This window comes from Sminthopsis crassicaudata, chromosome 3 (assembly GCF_048593235.1).
Source record: "Sminthopsis crassicaudata isolate SCR6 chromosome 3, ASM4859323v1, whole genome shotgun sequence".
NCBI lineage: Eukaryota > Metazoa > Chordata > Mammalia > Dasyuromorphia > Dasyuridae > Sminthopsis > Sminthopsis crassicaudata.
Window position 1 is genome coordinate 381,775,548 of NC_133619.1, and position 17,910 is coordinate 381,793,457.

At 32.6% G+C, this 17,910-nt stretch overlaps 1 protein-coding gene across 3 annotated transcripts in view; it reads right to left on the bottom strand.

Moving 5' to 3' along the window:
* Nucleotides 1-17,910, bottom strand: part of LRP1B (LDL receptor related protein 1B) — a 2,473,587-nt gene that overhangs the window by 175,021 nt on the left and 2,280,656 nt on the right. For all 3 annotated transcript variants that reach the window (XM_074301983.1, XM_074301982.1, XM_074301981.1), the window contains 5 exons: nt 8,977-9,099; nt 6,322-6,447; nt 4,291-4,428; nt 2,533-2,667; nt 516-635 (listed from right to left, as the gene is read on the bottom strand). In XM_074301983.1, coding sequence (XP_074158084.1) covers nt 516-635; nt 2,533-2,667; nt 4,291-4,428; nt 6,322-6,447; nt 8,977-9,099 — 642 coding nt within the window. The remainder of the gene's footprint in view (nt 1-515; nt 636-2,532; nt 2,668-4,290; nt 4,429-6,321; nt 6,448-8,976; nt 9,100-17,910) is intronic.

Sequence of the window (17,910 nt, forward strand, 5' to 3'; positions counted from 1 at the left end):
GAAAACCTATTTTATGAATAAAAAAGGAAAAGGAATCTGAATCTGAATATTGGAATTGGACTTCTTATTTAAAATTTCTTCTTCAGAAGATATAAGTAATTCTTAACTCATGGCCTAATAATCTTCCAGAAAATCAGGTATTGTATTAAGATTCTCATAATTCTGAATATCATCATTGATTGTGAAATTTAAACAATTATGATTGTGTCTTAAAACACAAATTTTTTTCATTGTTCACCCTGTTTTTGAGAAAGTCATTTTAAAATTATATTCTAGTTGAGGTTAATATAAAATTATAATAACTCAACAGAGCACTCATAATTCAATATTTAAGACACCCACACCCCAGACCTTACTTTCACCCATCTTCTTTTTCTTCTTTTTCATTTTAGGAATGGAACTATAGACAAATAGCTCAAAATATATTTGCTCAAAAGCATATTTCAACCTTCAATGTGATTTTAAAATTAAAAAATAAACTATAGTAACATTAAAATGGATCCTTATACTCTTACCTTTTGCTATGCAGGTGTTATTCTTTTCCTTATAATTCTCGTCACATATACACTTATATGATCCTTTCATATTAATACATTGATGAGAACAGGCACCAAACACCAAGCATTCATTAAGGTCTGGGGTTGGAGAGAGAAAGAAAACAATGATACCATTTCTATCCTAAATGTGCCCTATAAATGTGTTGTCCTAACATGTGGAACTTTTGCAAGAAGTCAAGTTTCTTTTGCTTCCTCGAATTTGGAATCCTTAATTTCTATTGTGAATCTCCATGACATTTATGAATAAAATCACTCTTCTCTTTGTTGGCAGAATTCATCATAGCTTTCTCATAAATGTATAGTACATCTCTGTCAGCAATTTAGTTTTAATTATCTATTTTTGCCCTGATTAAATAAGATTATGAATTTCAAACGTTTTCAAGTATCTTCATTTATCTAAATCAATATTCTCTGATTTCTCTCTGTTATCAGAATAAAGCTTTTGCAATTATTTAGAATTAGGACTCATGTCTTGGGATTGGACCTGATATTTCAACAGCTTAAGGAACTCCCTAGTGGCATAATTTCCTCCAACACTTAAAGTTAATATTTTTCCTGCTACTTGTGGGTCACGTGGCCATTATGTCAGAGATAGGACTTTGCTAAGGTCCTGATATTGAGGTTTCATTATGGCAAAGTGCATCTTAAAGAGGTCACACACCCCCTCCCAATTCTTCCACATCTTGTCACTTTGTCTTATCTTTAACCTAAACATCCTACATTCTAATCATGTGGCTTTCAAGACAGATTAACTCTGTGATCTTGGTAACATAGCATAATCTTGGTTAGTTTCAGTTGTCTCATCTGAAAAATGGGAGCAATAAGAGGCCTTATCTATCTAGGTTCTTATTAAGTATCTATATATGAAAAGACCTTGTCAGTCTTAAAGTGTTATATAAATGCTAGCTATCATTATCATCATGGGAAGCATTATGATTATGATTATTTCAAAGCAAATTTCAATCATATGTGCTTCTATTTAGTGTCATTTAGGATGAATATAAACTTTATTGAATACTGCTGAAATTATCATGCAGGAAGTATCCATTTCCATTTCCATGTCTAATCAATACAATTCTGGTAATTAAATAAGGAAGTAGATCCTATAACTTAGTAAAGAGTATGTTCATTAACATGATTAAAAAGAACCAAAAAGGCTAATTTAAGAGCAGTAGTAAGCAAAGAGGAGGGCAGCTACCAGTTTAAAAATCCCATAATCTGTATCATCATTTTGTAAATCTAATTCAAATAGTTCCACAGCAGTAATAACTGTCCAGAAGAATATTAATAAATCAAGACTATGCCTCAAAAGCTTGTCTAGTATAAGTCAATTAAATTTTTGATAATGATTAAAATGAACTAGTTATTATAACTTTAGTCAGAATGCAAAGAAAATTCATGCAATCTACTTTCATCCATGGCAATGGAGAGAACAAAATCGTGGCATACTTTTGGTAGTTGTCCTGTATTATACAAAGAGGATATTAACTAATATAGACAGAAGTTGGCAAATATCAATTTAGTATGGTTTAAAATCAAAGTGTATTCATGCCCAAGAATATTCACAATATCCATGTGACAGATAATGTAAATTAAAAAAAAAAACTTTCATAACTTTATATACTTGGGTTAGCAAGAATATATTATTTAATGAAATGAACCTAATTCTCCAATAGTTCCTGAAACAAAAATTTCATTTATTTTCATTTCAAATTGAAAGATAAAATAAAACAATCTAGTTCTTCCAGGTCTGAGGCTTTCATAGAAAAGGCTTTGTATTCTAAATGGCAGTTCAGCTGTCTAACAAACTCATGCTTGACCTAAGAGACTCTCCACTCTTAAGTAATATTGTATCACATTATCACATATGATTGTGATGAAAATCAGTCTCCTGTCACCTCACAATTTAGCAGTTTCAGGATTCATCTCATAACCTCAAAATTTAAGAGCAAGTTGTTTACGAAATGTACTATACCTTCACACTGTCTGTTTCTCATGTTTCTTTGAAATCCAGGCTTACAACGACAGAAAACAGATGTTTGTGTTTGATTGCAATATGCATCATCTCCACATGGATTCACATTATCTTCACAGGTATATTCACTGGGAACTAGAATTAAAGATGTACGGTCAGATATAATATATTCTAATTCCTAATGTGGGAACTTTGAATCTTTTTTATTTGAAAATGATATTAATTTTCTCCCTAGATTGTTCTTTTAGTATTGCACAAGATTATAATTTTCATTCCTTATTATCCCTTAGACCTTAAAAAAGGTGCATAAACAGAAAAAAGTGGGTTAATTTACAGTTAATATAATTTAGGTTCAATATGTTACGGTGTCATTAGCCACAACTTCAAGCTGTTACCAAGACCTGCTGCTAGTGAGAACCCAGATTGGGTTCCTATTGGGAAAGCATTATTTTATAAAAGAAAAGGTTATAGAGAGGCCTTTACAGTAAAAGCAGTATTTCTTCAATCTCTTTCTAATCTGTAACACATTGCAGTGGTGCATGACATGGCTGGCAACACAGTTTTTTGGAAACATACTTCAAAGGTGAGCACAATTTTTAAGCCCGTCCAGGGGTTAGTGTTTTACCTTAGTTTCCAAAGGTGGATTTGGATAGCCATTTTACTGAATCTATTACCATTCTATGTTTGCTCATTTCTTGTTGGGTTCTTTATCATCAGTTAGTGAGGAATAACTTGTAGAAAATGCCTCCAAAATTCAAAAACATCAATTGCTTTTAATATATATATTTAAAAAGCAGTTTGTATAAGTCATTTAGTCATGAGCTCAGTGATTTTCTCTGATTTAGGAAAATTAGATATTCAATAGTAGCAAAATGTAAAATTACTAACACATAGGATCTGAAAAACTCTGAAAACTTCCTAGAACTCATCCTGAAGAATGAAAATATATTTTAAAAGAATGAGAAACTATTAGTAATAGGAAAGAGAAAATTGACCATTTATTCATTTTCATAAAATGTATCTGGCCATAGGTTTAAAGGCTCAAATTAGAGTCCTTATTTGAAAGTGAGACCAGTTAAATGAGAATACTCACTTAGATGTTATCTTTTTTTCCCCCCCCTGTTAATTACTTCAAGTAATTTAAGGAACTCTTAAAACAAAGGATTGGTTTAACAAGGCTTTTTAAAGCACTTAGACTTTGCTTACAGCAAGTTCCAAGAAATAGCTAATTTTTTTTTTCAAAGTAATAAAGACAGAAGAGTGAAAGAAGTCCTGGGGGAGACTAATTTAATTCACTAAGTCCCCAACTATTTTTTTGTTATTCCAAATAGGAATGCCTTGTTGCAGGAAGTAGCAATTTTCTATAACTGAAGACCTATTAAAAAAAAAATGGACAGAATGTTTGAATATTGATTGGGCTATTTGACTTCTGCAGTCCTTTCCTTCTTCTGAGATGCTAGTTTTTACCCACAAAGATTATATAACTACTTAACTTTTAATGTTGGTCAGTCATTTTTCAGTCATGTCTGACTTTTCATTTTCCCATATGGAGTTTTCTTGACAAAGGTACAAGAGTGGTTTACCATTTCATTCTCCAGTATATTTTACAGGAAACTGAGGCAAACAGGGTTAAGTGACTTCCCCAAGACCAGATTTGAATTTGGAAAGCTGAGGCTTCCTGATTCCAGACTGGCTATTCTGTTCATTATGTCACCTGGCTGCCATGATTTAATGTAGCTCAACATTTAGTGGACTCACCTATTTTGCAGCCTTGTTCATCTGAACCATCTCCACAGTCATCAAAACGATCACACTGTAACTCCATGGGTATGCATTTTTTATCACTACAAGCAAACTCATCCTTTTTACAAGGTCTTGTTTTATATGTAAGTTTATCTATACAATTATAAACAAATGCAATAAATAGTTTAATCATTTGATAAATCAACACATATTTATTGGATATTCATTACATGCAAGTGAGAACAATGAGCTATTATGACAAAAGAAATCAGAGAACCAGAAATCTGGATGTAGAAGGGATCTTGGAGATCATGGAAGACAAGCCTTTCACTTTACAAAAGAGGAAACTGAAGCACAGAGAAGTGAAATGATTTGACCAGGGTCTCATGGCAAGCAAATAACAAAGGAGAGATTGGACTTTGTGTCCCTAACTCAGTTTTCTTCCTGGTCCACTACATGATGCTGTATAGTAGAAGGGTTGGACATGGCATTCGTGGGCTATGGTGGTGTCAAAGCTCCTGAGCACACTGAGAACCAGATTAAATATAATTGGAATTGGGAAATATTTCATAGAATAAATAAATACATAATAAAACAGATAATATTACATTTTTAAAACTAAGTTAATATGTGACCTTCAAGGGCCCACATATATATGTATTGTGTGTATGTATATAAATATATGTATTTATATATATATATAATATATATGTGTGTGTTTATGTGTATTTTATGTGTATATATATATATATATATATATATGTGTGTGTGTGTGTATGTGCATGTGTATATGTTTATATATTTGTATCTATGTCTGCAGGTGCTAATGTGTGTGTATATATGTGTGTGTGTGTGCATGTGTGCATATGTCTATGCGAACTAGGTCTCTTTATGTATATATGTTTATACATATATCTAGAAGTGTGCATGCATGTGTTTATATATATATATATATATATATATATATATATATATATATATATATATATATATATGTATATATATACATATATATATATATATACACAATGTGTGAGGATATATACATGTATATGTGTATATGCATGTATATATCTATATAAATGTATTTGTGTGCATGGATATGCACTTGTGGATATATGCGCATATATATGCACGTGCATGTATATATGTGTGTATGTCTGTATATTTAAATGTATATATTGGTTGCATAAATACATGAATATATGTATATGTGCATACTCTGCATATGTATACATTCATACCTATATTTACATGAATACATATATGCATGTATGAGTCTGCATGCAGATGTATGTATAAGTCTGTGCGTGGGTACACACATGTATATGGGTACGTACACTCATGCATGACTATATATGTATAGACATATGCATCGTATCGTGCACATGGTGTGTTTATATACATATGTGTATATGTACATATCTGTGCATATATATATGCATGTTTATATATGTGCATATATATACATGTATATGTGTGTCTATTATAAATATGTGTATATATGTATTGTGGATGTGTGTGATTATGTGTATATATGTCAGTATGTCTACATCTACATTGGAAAAATGTGCATAGAGAGGCAGCTAGGTGGTTCAGAGAAAGGATCTTGGACTTGAGATTAAGAAAGGCTTATGTTTAAATCTTGCCTCAGACCCATATAGCTTCATCAACCTGAGCAAGTCACTTAGCTCTTTATGCTTCAGTTTCCTTCCTCTACACAATGAGGATAAAAAAATCTCACATCACACAGTTGCTGTGAGAGTATACATATATAAACGGCTCTGGAAATTATAAAGTACTTTATAAACATCTAACATTAGTATTGTATCTTTGAAATAGTCTATGCAAAAGCTACATATTTACTAACATTCAAGTAATCTTAATCTGTTTCCATAAAGCAAAGTACTTTGATGAAATACACTTATAAAAAGTCTTTCATTTTACTAATCTAAAAGTGAAATTTGAATTCAAAACCCAATAACTATTAAATTAAGCTTTCTGTTGTCATTAGTTTGGAATGAATTCCAAATGAAATGGAATTACCACCACAATGATCTTCATCTGAGTTATCTCCACAGTCATTGATCTCATTGCAAATCTGCTCAGGTCTAAGGCACACTCTATTGTTTCTGCATCTGTGGGGGCGGGTGGGCGGACAAGGAAACTTTGCTGCAGAAAGAAACACCAAACAGAGCACGTGCAAACAGTTTAACAGTTATATATAACAGTTTTCAGTTACATTTTTTTCTCCTTTGATTTTCTTTTTTTGTTCAAATGCATATTCTACTTCTCTTTTTACTATGGAAATTGTCTATCTGTGGACACTGAAAAACATGCAGTGTTAGAAGCTTCTGCTTCTGATTATTTCTATTAACCACAGAAAACATTATTTGTTTCCCAGCTCATTTTAATGTCATCATAAAGTCCAGGCATATCTATTATTTGACTGTATAATAGAGTACCTACCTCAAGATAAGTAAAAGAGCCAACCTTCATGCTCTCATTTTTAGATACCTTATCTTAGCTGACTTCACTCAGTGTGCCAAATTAAATTATGCCTACAATTTATACATGGTGGCAGGACACTTAACTATCCCAAAGAGCAATTTCACACAGCACACAATTTTGAGAGCATATGTTATAGGCACCACAATGTATGTGGAAAAACAGGCCACCTACTGAAAAGAAAATGAAATAAAACTCAACTCTAGAAATATTAGGGCTGTAAAATTTTTTCTACTATCATTCCCTGGAAAAGATATATCTATCTGATTGTGTACATGTGTGTGCATAGAAGGTGATTTAATAATTTAGTAATTATTAGTATTAGTTTATAAATACCTGGTATATAGTAAATATTTAAGAATTCTACCCATACGTGCACACACATACAAACACACCTTTCTTAGTGTCTCTCTCCTCCTCTCTTTTTCTGTCTTTTTCTTTTTTTCAGTCTCACTATCTTTGCCTGTTTATGAATCAAAGCATTAGAAAAGTGTCTAAGATAACATGATCATTGTTCTGCACCTCTGTTTCAAATGCAGGAAAACCAAGGGAAAATGTACGCATCTGGGGTATCTCTCTGATCCTACCATAATGACTTTATGACACCCTGGTGTCAATGATGGCACCCCTTCTCCTCACTCAAACTCCCCCAAATTTGCTTCATAGGTTCAGTCAACCCACTCAGATATGCAGCTCTTAGGCTATATTTGCAGCATGGCTCACATCACTGTTGAGTCCATGATTTGACTTTCATGAATCAACTATTCTTTCCTTTCTCTATAAAGTGATATTGCAGAGAATATAATAATGACTTCACAGTATCAACCTAGGGATTCTAAGGCTTTGGGCAGCACTGTGTAGATTGTCCCCTAGAGTTCCTTCTTGGACTCTAGTTGGACTCAAACATATCTTATTAAATTATTTAATCCTACAATAAGTAATTTGTGATCTTTTTCTTTGTTAATTCTGTAGATTAAAAAAAGAATGAAAACATAGAGATACACATGCATACAAACCCCATAATACATGTACCTAATATATCTTGAGTAATGCAAAACTGCTAGGTTGGAAAAATAGGGTCCATGCAATCACAACTTTTACATTTTATTCTAATTCAGAAATATAGTGAGCTCAAGAAGGTCTTTTCAATCTCTTAAGATTAAAGAGAAGAATGGAATGGAATTGGAAGTAAGTCTCTAAGCTATTGTCCCTGTAGTGAAGATTCTCTAAGGAGACATTTAAGTTGTAAATGCTGTTCCTGAAAATAATCTTGCTTCATTTTTTCTTAAATGTCAGTCTCCAATGTCATCATCCATCATGAAATTTAGCTTCAACTTTGCATAACAAATAGAACAAGGACTTTGGTTAGGGTTTTTCTGTTCACCTTAAGTATTATTTAGTTGTGTCCAAAGCAGTTGCATTTTCTATTAAAGGTGAAATTATGCTTCTACACTATTATTTGAAGTGAAGAATGGAGAAAAAAGGGCAAACTGAATCTAGGGAACATGAAAGATTCAGCATTCTGATGGTCTGCACATGTGTAATTATGTTTGTTGATTGGTTCAGCCTGAAAGTGAAAATAAATGTCAATGAAGAGCAGGAATAAAGTGAAATAGCAGCCATCTGCAGAGTAGAATATTGGATTTCTAGATTTAAAATGTTAAATAACTCATTGTGTCACCTTTCTGCCCTAGCAATTATGTTTCTTACATTCTATATCTTCTCTGAATATTCATGGATAACTGAGGGAGATAGATGATTTTGTGTGTGTGTGTGTGTGTGTATATACATATGCACATGTATAAGTGTGAGTGTGCATGTATGAGAGAGACAGAGAGATAGAGAGAGAGAGACAAAGAGATAGAGAGACAAAGACAGAGGCTTCTTTTTCACTCATCTGCAGGTAATTGTTTAATACTAGCTTGTGTGATGGCAATGTCCTTACATAATTTCTTTGCCTGAAATCAAAAGAGAATCTAACCTTTAAATAGAACTAATATGTGTAAATACAGCTTTAGGAAAACCATAAAATATGAAAGATTAATCTTTTTATTAATTGTCATGAAATAATTTTAATTTTTCATCCATGTGGCCCCCAAATTGAAATTTTTATCATTGTGTCCCAATTCATTGATCATATAAGTACATTATATTTAAGGGAAAAATAAAAGAGAGGTAATTGAAAAACCATACCACACATTTCAGGGACTTCATCTGAGTTATCTCCACAATCATCTTCTCCATCACACACCCAAAAATGTAGTTTGCAGAGAGAATTATTGCAAAAGTACTCATCAGCTCGACATATATTTCCACCTTGGATAAGAAAAGAAGGCAACATGATTATTGCATATAATTATTATTGTATTATGTTCTATATTATCCAAATTGTTATTTAGTGTATATTAGATACAAATTAAAAATTTAAGAACATATTTTTTCAGTTTCTTATATATATGTATATATATACACACACACACATATATATATATATATATACATACATATATACATATATGTATGTATTTTTTTTTCTTGGCCTAGCACTTGAAGCAGGTAATATTCAGAATTATATTAAATATTGTTAATATGAGGCACAGAAGTCCCTATACCAAATTTTCATATTATATTATCACAATTTTTATATTTTTTATATTTGTGAGATGAGTTTTCTTTTGCTTTTCAATTTTTCACTCACATCCTGTACAATCTTTACAATACAAAAATGCAAAGACACTTAAGTTTTTTAAAATAAATAATTTGAATTTTAAAAAAAATGTGCTGTGCTGACAGGCAGAAATATTTTTCTTTAAAATCAGTGGGGAATTTTTCTGTTGCTGGGATACAGATACATAGGATGGCTGAAAACAGAAAACACCAAGAGGGAAGAGGATGTGGGGAAAATTTTTTTAACTTTATATCACAACTAAGCAATAGACTGCTCAGGACAACTAAGAATGTCCCTACATCATACCACTGCTCATTTCTGCTTTAGAAATTGAGTGAAACTGTCTTGAAGAAACTGTATTAGTGACTTCAAATACATTATTTTGATGTTAAGATTTTTCTTTTTGGTTTGTTTAAAATAATAATTAAGAAAATTGATATATGCCTGCTGAATGTAGCTGATTCAATTCATACCATACTGAGACATTTTAACATACAAAGTTTTAATTAGTCATTCAGATGTTTTATCACTCTAACAACACTGAATAATTATTTCTTATTGCTACTCTGAATCACTTGAACCATCCCACTGGTTATTTTGGTGTTTAATATAAACCTAGAGTTTATTTAAAGGACCTATGGCATAGGAAATAATTCAATTATATATTTTATTAGTTTTACTTTTATAATGTTACTTAACTATATGGATTACAAAGGTTTTATTCTTGTTGTTTCCAAGTAGAAATACTGTGATGATGATGATGATGATGATGATGATGATGATGATGATGATGATGATGAGAATGTTTACAATGATAGAACAATAAAGGGGAAATGGCTTATCCAAGAGACTTGGGCAGAAGTCACAATTCTGCAATTAAATAAACTGTTGTAAAAAGTCAGTTGGCCTTCCTCTTCCTTAATTCACTCAATTAAAAAGGAAAGTATTCAATTAGATGATTTATCTATTAAAACAAAACAAAATTGTAATGATCATTAAAATGCCCTTGCAAAGAGCTGCTTAGGGAAGGATACAAAAAGATACACTCCCTAAGGAAATGAAAAATTTAAGAGAAAACATAACATATATGTGTAGATAATTGCAATATGAAATAAAATGTGAAAACATGCCCTTTAATATAATAGCAAAGTGATAAACAAATTTTTAAGAAAGGAAAATTGTTTTTGGCTGAAGAAATCAAGGAAGGCTTCATGGAGGAGAAAACATTCATACCAAATCTTAAATGCCATACAAAAGACTTTAATAAAAAAAAAAAATTGGGGGCTTATATAGTTATTACAGAGTATATGATTTAGAAAGTTAGAAAGCCCATCTAATCTAATTTTCACCACTGGATGGATAAACGAGTATGATCTAGAAGTATCAATAAAGGATTATCTAGTCTGTATCCTAAGACCTCAAATGAGAGGAAATCTGTCAATGAAGATAGCTCATTTGACTTTTGCACAGTTCTAATTGCTAGAAATTTTTAAAAATCATACTGAATTCTGCCTTTCCCATAATATCTACGTATTTTTATTTATTTTTTCTGGAGCCTGACATCACATATCTAAATCTTCCTTCCACTTAAACTATTTTAATTTAAATTTTTTAAATATTTGAAGATTACTATGTGTTTCCTAATTTTTTTCTTCTCTGAACTAACATCTCCAGTCCTCTAAATATATCTTCTTTAAATATTGTCTCTAGTCCCTTTGCCAGAAAGCCTTTTTTTGTATACTTGTTAATATCCTTCCTTAAATGAGATATCCCAAAGTAGAGATACTATTCTAGATGTGGCCATAATATAGCAGATTCATAGCTACTGCTGATGTTCTGACTATATTATGACTCTCACTACAACTGAAGACTGCCTCAGATTTTTTTTTCTCTGCCATATCACACTGTTGACATTCAATCAAACAAAAAAAAGTGGTAAACATTTATTTAGCCGTAATTTAGAGTTTCTTTATCCAGACTTTTTTTCTATTCCAGTAAAATCATAGGGTTAGTCCCCATCTCCATTCCTATATTCTAGACACTATGCTAGACACGATGGATAGAAATAAGGGCCAAAACAGTCTAACACTCTATTAGTGGGATAATATATAAAGGGTTACAGGATATACACACATACCTTCATATAAATTATCTATCTATATCTATCTATCTATCTATCTATCTATCTATCTATCTATCTAAATAAATAAATGATTCAAGGAGAGTATAACTGCAGGTAATCAGGAAAGGCCTCATGGAAAGGGTGATTCTTGAGATGTCTTGAAGAAAGATAGGAATACTAAGTGTCATACAAGGAAAACATGGATTTTAGATGTATGGAAAAAACCTGTGGAAAGGACAGTACAAGAGATGAAATGTCATACACAAGGAGCAAGCAATTACATTAGTTTGATAGCAGCATGGTGCATAAAGGAAAGGGATATATAATCAGTCTAGAAATATAGGTTGAAGATCTGTTGTGAAGTATGTATTTTATATGTGTATGAACATGTGCATATACATATGTGTATATAATTGTGTGTGTATATGTTTGTGTGTGTGTGTGTGTGTGAGGATAATGATGATGAGGTCTTACTGGTTGAGTTGTCAGAGAAAGCCTGAAGATAAGATTACTCCCTGAAGTAAGCAGGGAAGGGCCCTGATGGGGATACTATATCTAATCATAAATCAAGTTATATCAAACCCTCAAGATTAAATTTACCTTATAAGTCTTTCCATGGCTCAGGCCATCTTTGCTGAATCCTTTTGGGTTAGCCCGCCATGACATTCTGCCTCCTGGTCCTTTTTTTTCTCATCCCTACCCTATGTCTCATGGTGTCTTTCTCCTTGTCATATAACTAACTAGCTCTTTTAGGGTGCTAAACTCCTCTGTGGGTTTAGCTTGCCAGTCAGTGGTGTACTCCCACCTCATGGTGTGTTCTCTTTCTCCTACTTAATTGTAAGTTCCACTAGGGAGCTTGTCTTTTCCATTGTTAATTATTAAAACCCCTTTCCTTACTAAGTATATGGTCTCCCAAATTTATTTCATATTTATCATTCCTGGTATCTATTGTATCTCTTCTTTTTGTCTGTAACCTCTTTTTATAATATACTTACCTTTTGCCAAAGAGAATGGCTAATGTGAATTCTTCCCATGACCAAACCCCACCATTAGTTGTCAATTTCTCTCCTCAGTCTCATCATTTGGTGTCTACATCAATCTCATTTGGTGCTGAACCTCAAACACATCACACACACATATGTATATGTTTATAAATATAAATTTTTAAAAGATAGTTTTCGTATCCCACTCAAGTTTGAAGTACAGGGGCTATTCACAGGCTTCATTCCACTGGAGATTAATTAGCACAATTTCTGACTTGTGACAAACAATTCAACCCTTCCTCTGGCAAAGGGGTACCTTTTCCCACCTGCTGCTCCCATTCCTTCCACTTCTGGGATCTCTCCGTGCTAAAGTTGGATTTAGTGGGGTTCTTTGGCATAGAACTCCTAAAAGCAAAAGACTTGAAGCCTTTGTGTTCCCAAAATGATGGGATTATAGCCAACCATTTCCTAGCAAGGTGTAAAAGGAGTTTGGATTTTATTGTAGAATAAGGGGGGAAAAAAAAGAGAAAATTGCTTTAGAGGGAACATAGAATTAAGGTAAACTCTGGTGTCCTCCTAAAATAATCTAAGCAGATCTAAGGATAGATTAGACCTCCTGGGGTAGTTTCTGCCACCGTGATTTGCAAACATCTCCAGGCCAACTCTGCTGAATGAATAAACAATAATAACCCTTGGGGACAGCCCATAGAAAGGCAGCTTCTGCCTTACATACTTTATTCTCATTGTTAGGGGGTCTAAGCACTAAATGGGAGAAGACTGAACGACCTTTCACCCTTCATGGACACAAACAGACATCACAGGTTGCACTGTAGCTGTGTGGGAGAAGCTTGCACACACCTGGTGAGTGCAGTAATGGAGTGCTGGGGCTCCTGCTGGTTGTGGGCACTGGCAGGGGAGCAGAGCCTCTAGTTTCTGTTACAGGAAACAGAAAACACAACTATAGTTGGCAGTCACAGAAGGGAAATGAAACTCCAGGGAATATAATAATTTGAGGGTGAGACAAATGCTGAAAAGTTGGATTTCCACAGTGTTGCAAACTTTGAGGTAGTGTGGGGTTGGGATAGTGATCAATAGAAGCCTTGAGCAAACAAGGAATTTCGGGCTAGGAAGGCATAGGTGGATTCAACTAATCAGAAAGAGTCTGGTGATTTTGAGAAAACCACAAACTGAAGATAATAGCTGATCCAGCCCAAACTAGTTGGGGTCAATAAAATTGAATATTAAACAACACACCCCCCAGGAGCAGTTTTCTGCCATTTTTGAACATGACATGCATAATGAGGAAGGGGGATATGTTTATATATAGTTTAAGGGAAACATGAAGAGTGTGTACCAGAAAGATTGTAACCCGGAAGAAACAGACCAATCCATTCTCTGAAAGGAAGGGCTGCTCCACACTAGCAAGTATAAAGCTTCTCCCATGTCTGTGCTCAGTGCTCCCTTTTCCCAAAGAGCAGTGGGGCCCTTTTCTGGCCAGAAACATTAAAACAATTCCTTAAGATTCTTCTTTAATAAATTTTCTTCAATATCTGATTTTGAGTGGCAAGAGTGTATTTGTAACATAGCAAAAGTATGAGCAAGCATTGTAGCCCAAGCTTAGGAGTAGAGAGGAGAGCCCAAGGTTGAGATCCAGGACAGATCCTAAAAATTGGCAAAAGGACCCGAGGCATAGATCATACTTCCCCATACCTCAGCATTAGAACTTGATCATACTAATAGGTGATAAAAATAAAATAAGACCAAAATATATATACATACACACACACACACACACACACACACACACACACACACACATATATATATATATATATATATAAATGAGCAAGCAAAGGCAAAGGAGAAAGAACTCCACCATACTATGGGCATAGAAATCATTAGGGTTCATATTCAAAGGAAGATATTAGAGTTTTAAAAAGCCATTCCTTTTTAAAAGAGATATGGCAAATGGTCCCAAGCACAAAAAATGTTTCTTAGAAGAATTTAAAAAGGGCTTTAATAATCAAATAAGAGATATCAAGGAAAATAAGAGAAAAAAAGCAATCCAGTAAAGTAAAAATTATGAAAAGAACATCAACTTGCAATAGAGAACCAAAAACTCAAGAAAGTAATTCCCTGAAAACTAGAATTAGGCAAAGAGAAAATAATGATAATCTAAGACACAACAAAATAATAAAGAGAATATGAAACATGTCATCCAAAAAAAATCAACTGATATGGAGATTGAGGTAAGTAATATGAGAGGTAGGACTGCCTGAAAATTATGATAAAAAAGCTTGATACAATATTACAAGAAATTATCAAAGAAAATTGCCCTCAAGTTCTAGAATAAAAAGACAAAGGAGAAATAGGAAAAAAATCAGCTGATTGCCATCTGAAAAAAAATCCCATGGAGAAATTTGAAGGAATATCATAGTCAAGGTTCAAAGTTCAACCAGAGGGTAAAATACCAAACATAATTTAACTATCATGTAAGACATAAGACCTAACAGTTACTATATTGAAGGATTGTAGGTTTTGGAATACTATGTTTTGTACAGCAAAAGAGTTGGGTTTGTGACCAAAGGTGACAGTTTTACATTTCATTTTCATTTTACACGTTGTCCAGTCCTATTAGTTTTATGTCACCAGGAATTGGTAAACCTGCCAAATATGCCTTCATCTATTCTTTCAAGAAAGACATCAATCCAGTCATTAACTTATTTTTTAATCCTTCAAATTGTAAATAACATAATATTTTCACATTATCCATTAGAATATAATGAGTAAAATATTATTAACTTAATGAAAGTTAGCTACAATATTTCTTTTCTGTGCTAACTTAACTGTTAAAAAAAGGAAATGAGGCATGAATTATATTTGAATATAACTTCCTAGCTTTTAGTAATCACTGCTGCTTTGTTGTTGAGATGTTTTTTAAACATTGGTGGCACTGATTAGTGGAGAGAGAACTAGTTTAAAATCCAGGAAAACCTAGGTTCATGCATTGCCTCTGTCACAAGGCTGTGTGACCTTGGGCAATTTTTTTACCCCTCAATGCATTAGACTAGGAGATATATAAGGTGGAGACAGTGTTTACTTGCACTGGGAATAGGAATTTTCATACTCTGGAGTTCCTTATACCAATGAAATCACAGGTCTAATCTCTATTTTATAAACCCCAGCTCCTCTTTTATTATTTTTAACACAATTGTTTCATGATCATATTGTGAGAGAAAAAAATCAGAGCAAAAAGGAAAAACCATAGGAGATATTTAAAAAAATAGAAAAAAAGAAGTGAACATAGATGTGTCAATTTAAATTCAGTTTCCTTAGTACTTTTTTTCTGGATGCAGATGGCATTTTCTCTCCAAAGTCTATTGTTATTCCTTTGGATTACTGAACCACTGAGAAGAACCAAGTCTTTCATAATTCATCGTCACACATTCTTGCTTTTACTGTGTACAATATATTCCTGGTTCTGATTGTTTTACTCAGCATCAGGTCATGTAAATCTTTTTAGGCCTTTCTAAAAATTAGCTTGTTCATCATTTTTTATACAACAAAAATATTCCATTATTTTCATGTACCACAACTTGTTCAACTAATCTCCAATTAACGGGCATCTACTCATTTTCCAACTCATTGCTATCACAAAAAGAGCAGCTACAAATATTTTTGCATATGTGGTCTTTTTTCTCTTTATGATTTCCTTGGGATACAGACACAGTAATGACAATGCTGGATCAAATGGTATGCAAAGATTTATAGCCCTTTGGACATAGTTCCAGATTGCTCTCCAGAATGCTAAGATCATTTCACAACTTCACCAACAATGCATTACTGTTGCAGTTTTTTATCTCCTCCATCTTTTACCATTATCTTTTCCAGTCATGTTAGCTAGTCTGACAGGTATGAGGTGGTACCTCAGAGTTGGTTTAATTTGCGTTTCTCTAATAGTGATTTAGAGCATTTTTTTCATATATCAATAGATAATTTTAGTTTCATCCTCTGAAAATTGTTTCTTTATATCTTTTGACTAAACAGGTGACCTTGTCTCTTCCTTTATTGATAATACGTACAAACATAAAAATTCTCCACTCTTTCTTCAAGTTTCTATACTTTAAATCATTTTTTCTTCTTGCTTTGCTTCATATGAAATAAACATTTCTCCTCATTCCTAAGGCTGACTCCTCATTTATGCTCCATATTACATCTTATATGCCTCTTTCATATCTTTGTTTCATCAATCAACTCCTCTACTTTTGCATCATTAATGTTTTTCTACTGCCTCTATGTCCTCTGATGACAAATTTACCCAAATTACTTTAATTCTGATGAATCAGTTAGGAATTATTATAACATATATAATAATAACCATAAATGTATATGATTTTTATAAAACACTGAGTAGGTAGCCTAATATATGTAGTGTTTAATAAATGCTATCGCCTTCTAAAATCATCTTCCTGAATTCAAGTGATCTGGGCCAAATGAACCATAATTTAGATATTGAAAGAATCTGCAGGTGTGATTGCTGAGAATACTAGTGATATGGAATTTTAACAAATGTACCAATTTTGGGGGGAAAAAAAAGGAAGGAAAAAATGTCTGAAGAAAATAACTCCTTAAAAATTAGAATTAATTAAATGGAAAAAGAGATACAAAAGCTAACTTAAGAAAATTGCCCATTAAAAATTAAAATAAGGCAAATGTAAGATAATAACAATCAAACTAAAAAAGAAAAAAAAATGGAAGAAAATGTGAAATATCTCATTAGAAAAACAACTGACCTAGAAAATAGATCCAGAAGAGACAATTTAAAAATCATTGGCCTATTTGAAGACCATGATCCAAAAAAGAACCTAAATTGCATTCTTCAAGAGATTATTAAAGAAAACTGCCCTAATATTCTAGAAAGAGAGGGGAAATACTTATTGAAAGAATCCATGGATCACCTTTGGAAAGAGATTCCACAAGGAAAATCCCAAGGTATCTTGTTGCAAAACTCTGCAACTATACTCTCAAAAAAAAAAAAAAAATATATATATATATATATATATATATATATATATATATATATATATATATATATATATTGCAAGCTTCCAGACAAAAACATTTCAAACATCAAGGAACAAACATCAGCATTACCCAGCATCTGGCAGCTTCTATAATAAAGGATCAAAGGGCCTGAAATCCCATATTCTAGAAAGCAAAGGACCTAGTGTTATAAACAAGAATTAACTACCCAGTGAGACTCAGCATGATCTTTCAGGGGAGGCAATGGATCTTCAATGAAGTAAGAGACATTCAATCCTTTCTAAAAAAAATAAAAATAAAAACAGAACTAA